The sequence below is a fragment of the Pyrgilauda ruficollis genome, unplaced genomic scaffold (genome assembly GCF_017590135.1).
Source record: "Pyrgilauda ruficollis isolate IOZ18807 unplaced genomic scaffold, ASM1759013v1 scaffold2, whole genome shotgun sequence".
Taxonomy (NCBI): domain Eukaryota; kingdom Metazoa; phylum Chordata; class Aves; order Passeriformes; family Passeridae; genus Pyrgilauda; species Pyrgilauda ruficollis.
Window position 1 is genome coordinate 2,217,298 of NW_024519206.1, and position 19,815 is coordinate 2,237,112.

The window sequence follows — 19,815 nt, forward strand, 5'->3', positions numbered from 1 at the left end:
TAACTGGCTTTGGCACAGGTCCAGAATTTCCTTTAATGTGAAAGGGAATTTCACCTGTGACAAACTTGCAGGATTGAGTTTAATATTCATGTTCTGAAGAACAGAAACAAATGGGACTAATAAACCTTCAATAGAAATTTACAAGATTCTTCTGGCTTAATAAATTTTTCTGGGGGCAATTGCTCTTAAACACTCGATACATAAAAAGGGATCCTTTTTTCCATTAGCATGCAAATTCTTTACATGTTTCATCAGAACTACATCTTGCAGGTGTTTTAGGAGTTGGACACCATTGTGGGCTTTTTCCCCATTCGTGACCATTCATATGTGGCCATGTAAGCTCCTTGTCTGTCTTGTCATTTCTTCTATGAAGCTTTTATTTTTTTTTTAATTAATTCATAGCACATGTAAAGTAAACCAAAAATATTTTTGTAAGCTTCTCAGGTGCTGTCATCCTCCAGTTCTTAAGGCAGATGTCTGATACACGTTTCCTCCCTTTCTAGCCCGTTTACATGGCACTGTGAGCCAACCATTTAAAGATTAATGCACATGGAGTGAGTATTCTACAGGCTACACAGCTCTTTAAGTATTTCCTTTAAACTCTTGCACACATACGTAAAAGAAAACAAATTAAAGATTATTTGAAGAGTTTGGCAATGAAAATGAGGTGTTAGTAGCATTTTGAGCTGGCAATAAATTTTATTCAACTGTTTTATTACTACAGGGCAAAGGCAACTATTTCTTTTGGGGTGTCTTTCAGCAGCATGGGATGAAGGTTTACATTTTAATGTATGGGTAGTTTTGAAATCAGCATTTTGTAAATTACAGTTTACGTCAGATGTAAACACATGGCAAAACTGCTTTTTGATTGTTTTGCGTACATCATCTTTCACATTTCTGAAAGAAATGTGCAAACTGTAATAAATCTCACAAAACAAGGTCTGGTTCCTGGAGCGCTAAAACATTTTTACATGAAGGCAAATGAAAACAAGGCCCATGTAGGCAGGGGGTGCCAGCAAAGCAGGGTGTGCTCTGTGATGCCCAGGCAGACAGCGTGGGTCCGGGCTGCGCTGAGGGGTGCCGGGGCACAGTGGGGATCGTGGCTGAGGCTGCGGGGCCAGCAGGGCTAGCACGGCTTCGTGGCCGCCAGCCAGCTCACGGCATCAGTGGAGCTGGGAGGCATCTGCCTGGGAGTGAGGCAGGGCTGGCTCCCATCTGCAAATACTGCAAGGACTTACAAAGCAGTGGACATGGATTACTTAAAATCATAGAGAAGTCAGTGAGAGCCTTAATTTGCCAGTAATTATCGCTTCAGGTCTGTTCTGCTCTTACTATTCCCTACACCAGGAACCACCTTTCTCACTTCAGAGTATAAATACCGACTGAGACAGAAATTGTTCTAACCCTTCCTAAGCCATATATGAATTGCTTTATTAATGTAATTATTTTAATTTCAAGAATGAGTCAAGAGACAATGAGGGCTGAAGGAGTTGCTCTTCATTATTTTCTATATTCCATCCCTAAACTCCACAATCACCCTGTTTAACTCTGTTGGGAGAAACAGCACAAAAATACTGCAGTTGATGGTCTTAAGCCTTTGTAGAGTTGACTAAACAGGCAATGGTGCACACCATACAGGCCCCACAGAACCACCACAGTCTACGAAAGCCTTTTCTGTGGTCAGCCTGCCTATTCCAGTGACACACTACATTTTTTTTCCTAATCTTCACCTTTTTCCCATCTAACAGAAACACTCCTCTTAGTTCTACTTTACTGCTTCTCTTTATCTTCAACTTTAAAAAGCAGTCAAAGAAAAGACAAATTGCCACAAATATGAAAAGTATGTAATCATACTGGGTATCATTAGAAAAGTACAATTTTTTATGTGAATCTTCAGGCTCACTGCACTACAGGTATTTAATTATGGTGTCACTGAACTACCAATTTTATCAATTGCTATGTCATGTAACTTCTGAACTTTTGTGTGAGTGAACAGTTAGCAGTGATACTAGCCTACAAAGATAATTTTTTTTTTCACTGACATGTCCAACAGACAGTGGAATAGAAGGAGGCAGGAAATAAAATAAGATTATAAACTCAAGGACTAATTAAATTGAATAGATACAGGGAACACATTAAGGGAATGTATGACCTTAGATAGTAAAGATATGGCTCCATTAATTGCACGGAGAAAAAAGAAATCATAAAACTGTCAAGATAAGTTAAGTGATTTAGGAACAAATGTCCCAAATTACAAAATGATCTATGTATTTAGGGTAATCAGTACATTTGGGAATCACTTTGTTGTCCAAAGTCTCATAGACCCTCAATGACTTCTCAATGATTTTCAATTAATATCCTAAAGCCTAAATCAAAATATAAGGTTGGAAGAAAAAACTAAGACTAGCTGCCTGCCTTAATAAGCACTCACACAAAAGACATTTACATCAAGAATGTGTAGATACCGCAGGCCACAAGATGCTTCCCACTCTTCAACAGTAAATGAACAGCCAGGAAAGATCCAGCCCTGGAGCTTTTCCTTATAGCGCACTTTAGTTTGAGAGCCCTTGCACCACCTCAGGTCCCTGAAGCAGTATGATATTCATGAAATAAAACTCCTAAGTTATTCCAGGAAGCTGACCTCTACCATTTTACACAGGATATTAAATAGACCCCAGCTGTCTCCACTTAGAAGTGACTTAGTTCACATGTTTTATAAAGGTCCATTCAGCTGCTTTCTGAGTTATCGCAGAATTGAAGTGACTTAATGTGAAGACAAACAAACTATCCAGTGATTTCCCTTACCTACTTTTCATGCAGGTATATCTCGGTTTTCAAACATCACAACTGGCATCCAGAAGCTCTAATATAAGAATCTGTGTCTCGATTATGAAAGTATTTGACTGACAAATAGCTGTCTCATGTCCATTGGAAGAAACATACAAAGTAAAGCTTTATTTCTTGCTAAATGCAGGTAGACACAGTAGTCTATGGATGCCCCTGTATGCAAGCACTTATGGTGTATGACTATGGATCTAAACACAGTTCACACAATTTCACCACAGAAGGCAGAGAAGTGACATGGATTTAGATCTGTCAAAGCAAAAGAATGTTTCTTCAGGCTTGTGAAAATAACAGTGATCAAAATATTAGAAAAGCCATGATAATCCATGTCCATTCAGAAAATTTTAGTTTTATTTCAAGAACTCAACAGACTTTTCAAAAAAAGCCCCCATTTAAAAGCTGAAAAATGTTACTGCAATATTTTTGTATAAAAGATGTGCTCTGGGATGACTGAGTTCTCAAAATGAGTGACTAATGCTGATAAGGGATGGCAATTTCATGCTTGAAAGAAGAAAGATTAAAGTCACCTTGAATTTTGCAAGATCTGAAAACTTTTTAAAAGTATTAAAGGAGATACATAATCATATAATCTAAATATTCTCTAAACACCTTAAAAATATGTATTTGTACTGTGAACAAGAGGAGAAAAAAGTAATCTATTAAACAAAACTAGTTGTGCGGCTTTTAAACACTGACATTCCTTGTTCAGTTGCCTGCTGCCCAGGTGAGGTTAAGCCAATAGATGGGCTCTTTGCCACTGACATTAGGATTTATATTTACTCTTTCCAGAACACATTAAATAAAATGCACTATTTTATTATACTATAAGAGAGATGGCATTTCAGTACCATGTTCCAATTTTCAATGTCATGCAACTATTTAAAAACCATTAGCTTTTGGGATGTTTTTTTTCCCTGACTTGCCCTTATCCCTTTTCCATTTTTTTCTAAACTTTAAAAAAGAAAACTGTTCACACATTTTTAAAGCACAGGCACTAAATGTCTAACAATCCTAATTCATGTTACAAAATAATAATTCTCACATTAAATGGAGTCAAATCTTGACATTTTCATGGTTTTCCTTTTCCACATATACCCACAAGTGTAATATGCATATCCAAACAGCTTAATAGAGTAGATTGTTTACTTTACTACTACTATATTGTCTTAGTAGACCCACAATAAACAAAACTGTTTTCAAGCCTGTTATGTCAAATTATAAAACAGACACTTCACATAAAAAATCATGGAGCAGAATCTTTTAGCAGTATTGATTGACTGACTTTAATTTTGAAAGCTATCACTGAGCAATGTGGACTGACATGTTTTGAGTTTATGGAAAAATAGAAATTCCCCCAAAATTATTCAAAGACATAAAGGTATAGCACCCCTGCATTACAAAAACTCAAGTCTTGGATAATTCAGACTGGAATTTAAGTTAGACACCAGAGTTTTCCAACTATTTGCAATTGTACAATCATGCAATTTGCCCAAAATTAAATTGAGGCAATGAAACTATGTGCAGCACCAACATTTTTTCAATAGTGACATAATAAACCCACTTAGTGGCAAATCCTATATGAGATCAGTATGGCAGACTGAAGGGTGATGACAAAATGAGACACCACAACTGAGAAAGCTTTGAAAGGTGCCTTAAACTACTTGTAGACAGCATGAACAGCCACCTCCAACACACATCATCAGTTACTTTGTCTCTGGTAAAACATTAATGATTTTTAACCAAAATGGCTTCTGCTGGAGCTTAAAACTGGGTACAGGGTAAGCAGGCAATGCCCATCCATCCCAGCTACTATCAGATTCCTTTAGCACTTTAATGCCAAACACAAAACAGAAGCAGACTGTCTGAAGCCAGTAGATTTCACAGAGACCCACACTCTCCTATTACAGGAAGTGCATAAATATTGCCAAGTGATAAAAAAAGTGCCTTGTACAAGTTCTTACCAACAATCCATGTACAACAGACTTTGGTTAAAAAAAAACTTCCGCTATAATACTCATTTCATCTTCCATCTAAATTCTGGTAGTCCAAGTACCCTCTGATTTCTATACTAACCTTTTGTTCCCCTACACCCAAAATAATTTCCTATTTGATTTTGTGACATCTATTATTCAATGTACAAACTTCCACTTTTCACCTTCAAACTTTACTGACTGGCTTTAATCTCATTGAGATTGAGCAAGCTCCAGTTGGGTGGCCACTCTACATTAGAATCATAAACTGGTTTGGGATGGAAGGGACCTTAAAGATCATCTACTTCCAATACCCCTACCATGCACCCTTCACTAGACCAGGTTGCTCAGCTCCATCCAGTCTGCCCTTGAACACTTCCATGGATAGGGCACCCACCACTTTTCTGGGCAACCTGCTGAGTGAGTCACCTACCCTCACAGTAAAGAAATCTCTCCTATTATCTAATCTAAACCCACCCTCTTTTAGTTTGAAGCCAGTCCCTCTTGTTCTGTTACTACAAGCCCTTGTGAAAAGTCCCCCCCTTTCATTTCTGTAGGCTCCCTTCAGGTACTGGAAGGACACAAGTAGATCATCCCAAAGTCTTCTTTTTCCTAGCCTGAACAAACACAAATCTCTTAGCCTTCTCTCACAGGAGAGCTGTTCCACCCTTCTAACCATCTCAGTGGCCCTGCTGTGGACTTCCTCCAACAGGTCCACGTCCTTCCTGAGCTGGGGACCCTGAAGCTGGATGCAGGGCTCCAGGTGGGGTCTCTCTCCCCAGAGCAGAGCAGAGGGCAGAATCCCCTCCCTGGCCCTGATGTCCACACTGCTTTGGATGCAGCCCAGGACACTTCTGACCTTCTGGGCTGTGAGTGCACATGGATGGGTCATGTCCAGCCTTTCATTTAGCAGCACCCCCAGGTTCTTCTCCAAAGGGGTGCCCTCAATCCCTTCAACCCCCAGCCTGTGTTGATACTGGGGGTTGCCCTGACCCACGTACTTGATCTTGTTAAACCTCAAGAGACTCCTGTGGGCCCACTTCTCAAGCTCATCCACCTGGGCTCCCTCTAGAGTCAAAATGAGCATTTCCAGAGAGCGCTTCATTGTACTCCATCGTGGGCACCGAGGGTGAGTAGGATGAATTATTCTCCTAAAGCACATGCCCACTCTGCACTCACTATATGACTAAGATGGAATACACTTTTAATATTCCAGTGAATAGAGTGTCTAATCACAATTATCTCACATCCCTATCTTGTTACGCATGGCTGTGTGTACCTTTGGTGAATCCATCATGATACACTGGAGCACAGCCATAAAAAGTGTGAAGAAAGTCTGTTGCCTCCCTCCGACATCGCCCATTCCTCCAGAGAGTTTAAGAATCCAAGAGCCTTAAACTGTCCTGCTGTATCTAGCACCAGGAGGAGGATATAGATCAAAACACCAGGATTTCACTGACTGGAGAGAGCATGGATGTCAGGGAATGGTGTATGACCCAAGTGACAAAGACTGTGCTGCTGTAACTCTCTATTTAAGTACCCCCCATTTCAAATCTAAGACTTTTCATATCATTCCTCTTGACTGCTGAATTTTTGATTACTTCTTGTTTCTTAATCTCTGTATTCTAAAGCCTGTTGTTACTTTGGGAACCATCCCTTTTCCAAAAAATGTCAGACTTAATTATTGTGGCCACTATGACTGTGTGTCTTAACTATTAAGATTTCTTAAATCAGCTATTGAAAGTGACTTCAGGCTATGCAGAGAGTGATCTCTCTTTTTTGTACTCCAGGAAGAGCTACTTCATTGATTGTATCTCTAAGTTTTGTCTTTAAATCTTGTCTACTTGTCTTTAAACTTTGTCTACTATGAACAGTGGTTAAATTGTGCTTTATGAGTATTTTCATGAACTTACTTTACTTTACAGCTTCTTCTAGAATCACAGGCTCAATATCCTTTCACTGATGTACAGGACAGCAAAAGATTATTTGCTTTTCACAACTTAAGCTTTGCTTCTGCAGGATAGTCTTGTTCACTCTCAACTCTGGGTTACTGGTAACCCAGGCAGTCTTTGAACTGTACTTTCTTACAGACATCACAATATCCTTTTGATTTGGGATATTCCAACATACTTTAAGTGTCTTCTAAGAAAACTCCCTCATCACTGTCATCCACCTGTCTGCCATTTAGCTATACCCACAAATACCTTTTATTTTTAGTCAAACATATTACCTGTCTCTTCTGTCAAAATCCTAACTGTTCTTGTACTGCCATGATCCTCAGTTCCAGTCTCACTGCTGTATTTTTTCACTTATGTACAAATATTTGCTTCTGAAATAACTGACATCTCTAAATGATGTTTTAATCTGACCAAATAAAATTACTTTATTACTTTTGAGTAATAAAAGTTCTTGAGTTCTTAAGAATAAAGCCAATATGAATAATAAGCAACAGAGAATTGAGAAATGCCAGGTAATGCTTTTTTTTTTTTTTTTTTAAACGATGCTACAAACATCAAGGCAGTAGGATGAATGGGATTCTATGCAGTGAGGAGACACAGGTGCTCAGGTCTGCAGAAGTGTTAACTTGTCTGGGCTCTGCCTTAAGTTTAATGAGACACATCATTCTAATTTTCTGACCATAGTCATTGATTCCAACCTGTCTGGATATGGGTATTACTGCTCTGATTAAAATTTGTTGCTCAGCGTTTTATAAAAAGCAGAGATAAACAGTGAGGCAACAAATTGATTAAAGATGTCTGCGAGGAAACCACAAAGATCAGCGGGTAGGCCTATCTCCATTAACAATCTAGAAGGTTATCTAAGGATAAACAACACACTAATTAAAGTGCAGATGTTGCCTAATCTCTATGTCATAAAGTTCACAAATACAAAGTATACTGATAGATAAAGTCGGCAAAACGAGATTCACTTTATAATCTACTTCCTAGCACAGAGAAGGAATACAGGTCATTGACTTTCACTGTCCTGAAAGAACCTGGAAATCAGTAATAAAGGTTCTAGAGCTGTGTTAGTGAGTAACATTAGACATAAATTTCAGTGCTGTACAGCAAAGCCTCTAACTGTAGCTCTAGAAGCATTTGCACCAGAAGCATTTGCCCTTGAAGAAAGGAGATGGACACTGCACTGCAATCACTGTATCTGTGATGCAACCTGGAGTTTGAGAGATAACGCTGTACAAGATGCTTAGGTGACAACAGAAGCAGAAATAGAGTATTTCAGAGGATACATAGTGAGTTAGAGAGGAATTATTTGTGGCGCAAAAAGGGAGCGTAAGTAGGAGTGTAACAGAAATGCTAAATCTACTTCAGTGAAAAACCTAATGAACTGTTATACCCCAGTTTGGTGAACTCAATAGCTGGAGCATCTAAACTCTAAATGGTGAAGTCTCAAACATGCATGCTTGATGGGACACCTCTGCACAGTCTGCCTGTGCTAATGCATTTCTGTTCATCTTAACATTAGGACTTTATGATTTGAACAACTAAAGCTGTTTGAGTCAGTGTTGCTCTTTCAACTCCCCAGCAGAAACTCAAGCCCTAAATTTGCAACTTGATTCTTGGATTAGCTGGAAGATGTGTAAGCAATTCTGCCATTAGCAGCAAGTTTTAGGCTGATGACGTAGATGAACAGCTAACTGCATATTGCTTTTCGGAACATACTGCAAGAAGATGCAGAAACTCTTCCTTCAGCTCTAATCCTCTGGTTGAAATATTGCATGACGATACACTATCACAAAGGCAGGGCACTTAAAGATTAGAACTGTATTTTCTAGAGAACAGTAGCTAACTACAATTTATTGAAGGTTTCTCGTTTATTATGAGACATATTTATGTTCTGGACAGCCACGAGAGTTTTTGTAGGAAAATTATGTGATCATCAGTGAGGGAAACTAAAAAGCAAAAATCATACAGAATACATAGTACTGTGAATCTTAAGTATCTAATTTGATCTTTAAAATGCAACATAAAAAACCACTCCAATATATTTATACGATGAGGGAAGGAATAGAAAATCAAAACTCCACAAAAAAAAGTGCGAATCTTACTGAGATTTACTAAAACTGATTCAATTTTAACTTGGATATAATGTATCTATGAGAATCCCACCATATTTCTATTTATATGTTGGATTTTATTACAACTTTATTCAAAACACTGTTGCTAGGCATGTTTTAAATATGTTGTAAATTTTTTAAATATGTTGTAAATGTTTTAAATATGTTGTAAAAAAGATTTTCATATCCTATGTATGTTTTTAGTATCATGGTGTTTTTAAAAAATGTATGATTCTGTATTTCCATGCATTAAATATTTCCAACATTTTTTTTGTAGAAAAGGAATTCAATTCCTTGTCACAATGAGGGAAAGTTAAATGTGACATTCAGTGGCTTCACAGCCCTCCCTTTTTATTGGGAAAGAGCAGAGTACGCAAGGTCCTCTAAGGTTGTTTCACTTCAGCAGTAGCTGTGTACCCAAACGAGTCCTCCCCCAAACATCTAAGCACAGTCAGTACATTCCCAACTCCTACAGCCAAGTTAAAGTGAAAACGGTCTTAGTTCAGTAATGATTGAGGTGGTTTGCTCTAATCAAATTAAACCAGCCAAATGTTCTTTTCAAAGGTAACTGTCTACTCTGCAGCTGTATGCAAAATACCACATCAAATGTGGAAAAAAAAAAGTGATAGAATTCTATCCTTACAGTAGAGCCCTGGCTCCACAGATGAAGAGAAACAAAAGCACCAGTGCAGCTAGGAATTACGATCACAGAAAGCTCCCAGAAATATGCTAACTTAAGAAACAGTGAACAAAGTACTGAAATTTCCAGTTTATAATTAATTGATTTCAGGGAAAAGGGAGTTTTCTGACATTGTTAAACAGCAATTTATCACACTGACCACACTTCAAACAGATATTAAAAGACTAGCCAAAGTTTCACATAAAAGAGGGAGAAAAAAAATCACATAGGCTTTTCCACTCTATTTCTCACTTTATTTCTCTGTTTCTATCAAAATATGTAATGTTCTGCACTGACTAATGTTGCAAAAGTCTAAACTCAATAGGTTTCACTTAAACTCAGTATGATTCATCCTAGAACTGAGTTTTGAATCATTAAATGCGGGAAATTCCTGTAAAGATGAACTCATGTCTGAGTTAAGTTTTTTATTTTCTTTTATTAAGGGAAGATCAGTCACCTGTTAATGACAATCCAGAGTACTAAGCAGTCAGTGTTGGTATGAACACTTTTAAAACATTACAGAACTTTCTGCTAAGCTCATAGATTGTTTGCTAGGTATGCCATGGGAAACCCACCCACAACTCTACCAATACCAGCAAATTGGCGCACCTGTATTGAGGTGTGAGAAACATTCACCTCATCCTAAAATTATGCGAGATACTTCAGAGAATAGAAACCCATCTTCTTCTGAAACTCTAAAAAGACATCTAAAGCATCATATGAAAGAGCTTCTTACTACTCATATAAAACATTTTTTATGCTGCCTAAAGAAAACACAACTGTGTGGCTAGAAAGTTAAGGTCTGATTTTAAAGGGATTATTTGGGAGACTGTTTCCTTTTTTTCTAATGATGGGACAAATTTTCAAAGGTAAAGGGTAAATAAATAAATATAAAAATCTATACAAAAAATTTGGATGCAATGAGGTATTTTGAAAATATTTTGGAAATCAACAGTCACATTTCCATTCTTTGACAATCATCTCATCAAAAGCTTCCCAAACAGCAACTGCCAAAGGACATGTTGGAAAAAACACTCCTTGGAAAATTCTGAAGAGGTTTATTTATTAAATACAAATATTCTTTAGAGTTTAAAGGTATACTTGTTAAATAATCCTGCCTGCATAATTAGAAGTATTTTTCAGATTGTAAGAAGATATGAAGAACAGGTATAAGTGGAGAAATCTTCTCTCTTTTAAAAGAAAAAACAAAGCTTAATTATATATGTATATGGGTACACTTACCTTCTGATGATTTGTTAGATCATTAAGAATCAATCTGTTCAGCAATACTGGAAAATAACTAGATTTCATACCAAGCAAACAAAATCCTCTATATACATAAGTTTTGGAATGAACTGCAACCTCTATTGTATTTACTGTTACAAAACTTAATTGAATAATTTTTAAACTTCAGAACTCAATTACATCACCTAAGAATTATTAGAATGACAAATAATCACTCTTGATGTCAAATTCATGCTACTACTCTGTCAGGATAATTATATTACTTATTCTGCATGATTCATTTTAACTTCTAATAGAAATATGCTCTAGAAGTAAGGCTTTAATCTAATACATGAATAAGAATCAGTATCTGTGATTCGTATTCTGATGTATATTGTCCCTGAACTCTCTATCCAGAAAGACGTTTTAAAATTCAGTGCATTCTTAGCATCACAGCTATTTCTATTTGATAACACACTTAGAACTGTGCTAAGCTTCAAACAATAGCTTAAATCCCACCAAGCCCACCTGAGTGACTTGGTCACTGCTTTGCTAAGTCACAGACACCAGGTCCAACCTGCTCTCTTAAACCCTGGGATAGCAAGCAAGTTTTCTTCTCCCTGATCTGTTCCAAACTTCAGCCAGAAATGAGTACCATGAAGCAAACTGGAAAGGCCCAATGAATCTACCCTGGCCTTTGTCTATAAGTGTGGACTATCCTCTCTCCTGCCATCTAAACCTTTTGAAGGCTCAGTTTTGAATCCTGGACCCCACTCCATTCCCTGGAAATCACAGCAATGGTTGTGGTGGAAGAAGTTGGTTTTCACTTCCAGGCAGGGCTCAGCAAGGCTAAAACTCTTCAAGAAGAGCACAAACATAACCATCCACAGATTTAAAGAAGGAAGGGAGCAGTGGACATAATCTAAAATGACTAACATTTACTCATACAAAGACTGGAAACCTGTTTTTTGTAAAAAACTTAGATTTAGAATGAGATAAAATACTTTTTTTAAATGGTCTTGTACTCATTCCAGAAACTGAATTTCCTAAGGCTCAGAAGTCCATTCCTTACTCAACCCTTCCTTCCTGACATGGACTTATCTTGTCCTGTTTCTGCCAGATCATGTATTAAAACTAAATCATTGCACCCATAACTAACAAACAATTCATATGATTGGCAAGAATACCCTTGTCTTCCCTGTACATGTTCATTCTGTGTACTGTAAGGTTGCAAGCAGATGATGACAGGCCAGCATTCATGTCCACTCTCTGCCCAATGTCCTCTGACAACAAATTTCTCCAAGACATATGTGCCCTGTTCAGTGGCAACCACATAATTTCCCTTTGCCCTTCAGCCATCAGAGAAGCCAGTATTTCCAGTCCCTTCCTCCCCAAGACCTTTGCAGTGTCCCCCACAGCGGCCAGTCAGTACAGGGATGATCTCCCTTGCCTTCTGACCAAAACTGCTCTCCAGCCTGCAAATGCCTTTCCCTTGCCAAGGCACTTCCCCTCTCACATCTGCCTTGAAGACGATCCTGTTTGTGTGAGACTAAAACTGACTCTGAAGCTCATTCAGTTTTTCCTTCCCATTACTCATCCACCATTTCTACCTCAGCTGAGATTCATCTGCCACACAAATACTTGGCAAGTTTCAAGTTCAGTTTCTTCTGCTCCACTCCATCTCTGCATCTTATTTTACTCTTTCTGTGCGCAAGACAATCTTTCTAACTAGCAATGCAAAGACCACCATTTCTTTGTCTCTAGGGGCTTGCCAGATGTCATATAGAGTGATGCTACACAAAAATAAATTGTATCACACAATACAGCACACTGCTGATGTGCAAGAATGACCTCACAGACTAGAAGTTTAACATTAGCTTGGCAGAAAAAAGAAGGAAGGAAGCAGAATTCACTAGAGACAAACACCCCCTAAAATAGAAATGTTTCACTTGACAGGATGGAACATCTCAATGATTTTGAGAAGATCATCCTTTCAACTTATTAACAGTACAGTAATGAAGCCAGAAGCCAACATCAGCATCACCAAAAATTAGAAAGAGAAATAAAATTAGCCTTTTGAATTTTTTTCCCTCTGTATGCTTGCCCACAATTTTAGTTTAAAAAACAGAAAAAAGCAAAACAAATACATGTTCAAATTGTCTTGCAAAAGGTTAACTAGGTATTGATGATCTGCTACTGATATGTTCTGAATGCTCTACCAGGTCAGACAGGGAACTTCAAGACACTTATAAAAATACCTTCTAAGTACAAGGAAATTTTAAGCCCCAAGCCATTTATACACTTCTGGGACCTCTGAGCAAGGTCAAGCAAGTGCTGGTCTTTATGTCAGCATACGCAAGGATGGGGAGTGACGTGTGTGCCAGCCTCTCTCCCCAGCACTCAGGTGGCCTTGCCAAGGCAATCAGCTGAGGGGCTCCACCAAGCACTCAAGTGCAAACCAAGAGACAACTGCACGGACCACGGGACTGCAAAAGCAGGGAAAAAGCAGCATGACATGACTGCTGTACTACAGAGAGCAGTTTACAGTGCCATTTATAGTTCAATGGATATAAAATAACATAAAAACTTGAACATGGCATAATTGTGCAAATAATCATAATGACTGCGTTTCCCCCCACTGACTTGTACACAGAAAAGAATGAGGAATAGATTCAAACTTCCAGCTAGGTGGATCGTTCTGTTGAACCTAAGTCAATTAGCTGGGGCACATATTCTGCAAAGAGAGACTCAAGACTTTTAATTCTTACATGGTTATGATCACTTTGAATGGCAAGATCTCTGACACTTACCTTTGAAATAACAACCCAGACTAGACTAAATTTTAATAGGTTATATTCAATATAATTTCAGCTATTTAAAAACTGAATAGCTATTTAACCATGAAAATAATGAAGAAGTTGTATTTATAACAGAAAAGTTATGAGATAGGAAGTAAAAATATACAGCTTTGCATTTCTGTTCAATTTGCTTATGGCTTAATGCTATTAAAACTGTTAAATATAAATATGATAGAAAACAAGAATGACAAGAATGACAGCAGTCTGCCTTGCATATCACCTTCCCAGAGTGCAAATTCACAGTTTGATGATGATTAAGATATGGGGGAAATTATTCATCTGATTACCAGCAGGAGAGAGATAAAATGAATGCGAGATACAGCTGAATTTAGCATTATAATCACAAGAAGAATTTTTGCAGATATCTTGCAGCAGGGCTTTACACACAGGAATTTCCTGAATCTAATATGTCATTTATTCCTGGCAAAGTCTGCTCTTTATCGACATGTATTTCATTTTTTCCAACTAGAACAGCACTAACCTATATAACTGCTGGACCAACATTTGCCAGATTTACCTACTGTATATATTAAAGTTTTATTCAAGCATTACATCTGAAAGGTGAGCTAGAGGAGCACCTTGATCATCCCACCAGCTGCAAGGGACTTTTCCAAGCCCACAACATAGCTATTTTAAGATTGATTTACAGTAAGCTTTACTCTTGAAGATTCTATTTTTAACTTTGTTTTGTGAAAATAAATAGAATAGAGTGAGGTGTCCTGTCAGAGAGGAGCTCTATAAAAAGGGTAAATGTGAACAGGAAAGGATTTTAAGCACATAGCAATTATTTTAACTGCCTTTTCCCCATGCCTTTCTATACACTATTCTTAACAGTCTTAAAAAATTTTAGATCAGTCCTGCTAATTTCCATTACAGTACAGAGATTTTCATTACCATCACTATTCTGATGAAGATTATGTTTCCCTTTGATGCTTTTCTTGCACTTGGAACAAAAGAACACAAAACAAAGCTCTCATAATTAGCAAGCAGCATGGAAAGGTAGCATGGAAAAATATGATTAATATTATGTTTAAAATTATTCTGGGCCATTTAGACATTTCTCCCTCATGGAGAAAATTCTCTTCCAACCCTAGTGCCAAGCACTGGAAACCAGTTTTGGCTCTAACTGTTTCTCAGAGGAAGTGATTCTACAACTGTTAAGACAAACCGGGGCTGCAGGAGCACTGCTAGTCCTGAATCCTGTTCTATGACCAGCAAAGCCATGGAGCTCTACCTATGCCTACAAAGTACTGGGTCTTTCCTTACCAAACTGTTCTTCACATTCAGCTCCACTTCATGGCAACAGAGAAGTCCCGGGCTGCTGAGATTCCCTACTGCACACTCTGGAGAAGCCCAGAGGTACCATCTGAGTTGAAAATGACACTCAGCCTAAGTTCATGTGGCCTGTGACCTCTGCTGTCAGCTGATGCCAGAGTACCACAGCACACCACAGGGCCTGTGCAGCTCATCTGCACAAAGTCTGCCTGAATGGCTTGACTCACTGAATGGCTGCTGGTTTGCATTGAGCAACTCATGGATCACACATGCCACTACTCAGAGGTAACAGATACAACACAGAATCTGCAGTTCCAGCATAGTTCTCTCAGGCTAGTTGCTTGTAATATTCAGAAAAAAACTAGAGGTCCTCTCAAAATCAAAAATATTTGGTTTAAAATATTTGTACTGTTATCACAGTGCTGTGAAAACAATGTACGTTTTAATCCAGTATGCAGACAATGCATTTGGAATTGTTTTTATTTATTAGCCTGGCCATGATATCAGAATGCATGCCCAAACAATTAAAATATTTTGAGCATATGTTTAATAAGTAAGTACAGTTAGATCAGCTGCTTAAAATTGCAGAACTTCTTTAATAGTATTTCCTTTTCTGAATATATTTACATAGTACAAAAATAGATGTTTAATTTCAATAAATTGCAAACTCTTCTACCATATTTTGTAACAGAACTGGGCCACTTAAATGTTTTCAAATAATTTTTTCATTTGAAAGTTATGATCCTGGTCTCTCCAGAGGGCTCCTACTTTGCCCTACAGGTTAAAAATATGGACAAAGAACATGAGTAATAAAATGTGAGGAATAGTATTCCTCACATTTTAGAAGAGATAATGATTGAAATTGCTTATCTTCTGCCTTTTTGTGGAAAAAGGTGCGCAACCAATGTCCCAGGCACCCTGATACATTACCAACCAGCCCCTTGTGTCTGAAATGCTGCTTATGGCAAAAGGGACAGGCTTCACAACACCACTATGAGGACCTGAAACACACTTTCACAGATTTTTATATTGAAATTACATTCTCACATTGCTGGTTGAAATACTCACTGCTTTGCAGAGAATTAGTTTTCATTCAAGCTTGTAAAAATATTTGAAGCTTCAATGTATTTATGCAATGCTCTGTTGAGATTCAACTGCACTTAGATCAAGCAAAAGAAGCCTGCAGTTGCATCAAATAGCTCTTTGGAAAACAAGAACTCATTTAGCTGCATGCGAGATTAGAAAGCTCTTAAAAAGATCTTTTACATCATATGGAAAGATGTTAATGGTAGAAAAACTCTTAAGTATTATGTTCAATTATTCCTAAACAAGATTTAGCTTTCAAATATATAAATGCCTAAACCTGGACAACTAAATCCTCATCTTCTCCCATAAATTGATGGGCTGCATTTCAAAGATTTTGACAAATCCCAATTATTCCTCTACTGCCAAGGACGAACTTTGTGTGCGCTCCTCTAAACCAAGTCACTTGATTCAGTGATCAAACATAGGATGCCCACTTTTAAAGTATACTGACTAAACCTTTGGCATTACTAGGTGCCAGCCAAGATAACAGTTATTAACTGAATTGTGGATTTGCTTGATGAGCAGTGGAAGTGTGAGTTGCAGCCTGTATGTGACCCATTGCTCACTAAGGTGAGACCAATGACATGCACTCCATGATCAGCATTTCAGAATACACACACTTTGCCTATTCAGTTTTGACATAAAGGAGACTGTCACATTACACTGCCTAGAAATGAACAAAAGTCAATTCATCTCTAGTGAATTACTTTTGTAACTTAAATATTATTCTCTGTCTCATCTTTCCTCTTGTGCCTAATAAACACCCCCTGATCTCAGACCCTACAAAAAAGGATGATTACATTGTGCAAGGTATTTTGAAATTCACCTGTGAGTTCAGAGTATCTATTTCTCTAAGACTGAAAGAGTCTTGGTATTAGTGAAGCACAAAAATGTTTTCCTTTTGCTGTGTAATATGCACGTAAGTAACACAAAGAATGGAAATACTCTTGCTAATATAGCACCACCAGCAAGATGCTGACCAGTTTCAATGTGGTATCTGCAAAGTGAAACTTACTTCTTGAAGTTCATAATTTTAATAAAAGATGCTGAAGGTTTCTAGCTACAGAAAAATGTAAGAGGTTACAATAGGGCTAGCTTTATCATTGAGAGCACAGGCCATTTATCCAGGATTTATGCTACTGACACAACAGGAAGGACATCCTGGGGCCACTGCCACCATTTTGTGAGCAAGGTCTGACACCCGTACTTTTGCCCTCTTGGTAGCAGAATCAGCTGCTCGTGGTGAAAACTAGTACCAAACAGTACTCAACCCTAAGGCTGCTTGAAAAGCTTGAAGTCTTAAGCTGCTGCTTCTCGTTAACACCATAATCTATAGCTCTCTATAAAAGCATCTAAAAAGGCAGAATGCACATTTCACTACTGCTCTCATTCTTGCCATTTCTGTAATGAACAGAGCTGGTAAAAATCAGCTGCAGCTGGCAGTACTAGCAGGTCAGACAAAACCAAGAAGAGGTTGGGTTTTTTTTTCATTTTCTGTCATGCCTGAGGAAATAGTATATATATGGCTCCTTGCCCATCCATTCCAACACACACCTATGCCTCTGGAGATGGGTGTTCGTGTGTGTGGGAGGCAATGCACAGGGATGAGGTGAGGTCTGGCAGGCTGCACCATGGCCTGCTGAAACCTCAAACCACATTTCATGCACACAGTTTAGTGCTCACTTCAGCCACAAACCCAAACTAGTGTCCATTCCATTTATGCCCCCCACACTCTTGCTCACCCAATTCACGTACTAAACCCAGGACCTCACTGATCAGGACAGTGGTCCCACTTCCTCACCTGACCACGTTGGGGTGTTCGAACGTCTCCAGGTGCCTCAAAACTGCCACCTCTCGGATGGTGGACAGCGGCATGCCCTCCTCGCTGGTCTGCACCCGTACCCGCTTCAGCGCAACAAAGCGACCTCCGTTCTTCAAGTCTCGGGCTTTGAACACCTTCCCGTAGGCTCCTTCCCCAATCTCAGCCACACATTCATACTGCTGGTCAGCCAGGTTTGTGCTGTCCTTATCCATGCTGGCACCAGTCCTCTTCCTCCTCTACAAGTGCCTCGAGGTGGCTCTCAGTCTCACTTACTTTCTGAAAACCAGTACTTTGCTGGGATGCAGACAGGCCACGCACTTGGTACCTCTGCCAGAGAGGCAGTGGGAAGCTTTTGCCCTCCTGTTCTTGCTCCTTTTCTGTACTGGCCACAATGCGCCTCTGCTTTTGGCCACCAGGAATTATCATACAGTCTTTGGAAGCATTGCCTGTGTAAAGCCAAACAAATCTGGAGGATAAACCAAGCAAAAAAGTGAGTTTAGTTAAGTTTACTTCATGACTTTGCATTGTTCAAAACCTGCTAAAATTAAGCTAAAACAGATATGCAAAGCAAAATCATGGTGGAAAGGAAGATGCGAACCAGGAGGGTGACATATGTATCAACATCCCGGAGTGGCTGATACACTACAAAGTTATCACGGTCTGCGCAGAAGGCTAGGTAGGCTTTCGGCTACAGAGCAACAGCATCCTGAGGGGTTTTACTGAGAATGGGCTAAAGATGATGACCCTGTGACACATGGGTGATGGGCATGGCAGAGCTAACTTAGCATGTGTGAGAGGAAATGCACCTTCAAGAACTTATGTCAGGATTTCAGGACTCAGTTTTCTTCTTTTAACATGGTGGAGTCCTGGATATGTATTTTGCTATACTACTGTCGCTTGCTAGTAAATAATAGCATTTGGAGGTTTCTGCCTTGGTCTGCTATCTCCTGTGCTAAGCCCTTCATGAACAGATCATGAATACATCGCAAGAAACAAAATGCCTGTCGAGAGGTGAAATACATACATACTTAGATGGCAATGATATGTTATGAAGCACTGTGTGCTGAAGTAGATTCAGAAATATGCACTTTAGCAAATTTACTAACAAGCAAGAGTACTGGCTGTGGATGTGCTACATGTGTCACTGGCAGCTCTTTGCAAAGCAGCATGGTCAAAGACGTCTTCAGGAACAGCATGCTCTGCTGCAGAGTGCATGAGGCTGGAGAGCAGAAGCACTTTTGCATCTTTTGCATCCAGTTTCATACACTTTCTGCAGCACTGGCAAACCCTCTCCCCTCACAAAGCTCCGTATCAATTCTTCCCTTCCCCATGACCCTTTTTGACACAGCGATACAGTGACCCCCTGGATTGTAGCCCTCTCCTACACCACATTTTTACCGCGCTAGGATGAATGACTCCCAGATAGGTGAGTCGGGGATCTCTTAAGGAGAATTCAAACACAAAGCACGAGGGCTATTCTGCACACTTACGCTGATTTTACACCTTAGCAGGAGATGAAAAGCGCAATCTGAAGGAAACCTGCGCCCACTGCTCAACCCTTCTCCTCGGCTGCAGCCGGAGGCGGCTCCCTGCCTCGCCGGATTCAGTTCCCAGCACAGCTGCCACCGCACCGCATCGCCCCAGCCACCGGGCAACCCTGCGTCCCCCGCCTGCAGCATCACTGGGCGACACCGAGCGCGGGCCGCCGTGGGGGGCCACCCCGAGCCCGGTGTGCGGGGGACCCCTGGCCCAGCCCGGTGTGCGGGAACCCCTGGCCCAGCCCGGTGTGCGGGGGACCCCTGGCCCAGCCCGGGGTGCGGGGGACCGCTGGCCCAGCCCGGTGTGCGGGGGACCCCTGGCGCAGCCCGGTGTGCGGGAACCCCTGGCCCAGCCCGCTGTCCGGGAACCCCTGCCCGCCCCGAGCCCCCTCCGCGGCCGCCCGCGCCCCCTCCCGCCCCGCGCCGCGGGCAGGGCGCCCCCGA

General features: G+C 39.8%; 1 protein-coding gene across 4 annotated transcripts in view; it reads right to left on the reverse strand.

The window, feature by feature from the left end:
• CDK6 (cyclin dependent kinase 6) overlaps positions 1-19,815 on the reverse strand; it is a 128,291-nt gene that overhangs the window by 107,580 nt on the left and 896 nt on the right. For 3 of the 4 annotated variants that reach the window (XM_041466262.1, XM_041466263.1, XM_041466264.1), the window contains exon 2: positions 17,813-18,299. In XM_041466262.1, the coding sequence (XP_041322196.1) occupies positions 17,813-18,045 (233 nt within the window). In that variant the 5' untranslated portion in view covers positions 18,046-18,299. Of the gene's footprint in view, positions 1-17,812; positions 18,300-19,323; positions 19,456-19,815 lie in introns of those variants that run through there. The other variant, XM_041466265.1, reaches the window with a different exon arrangement.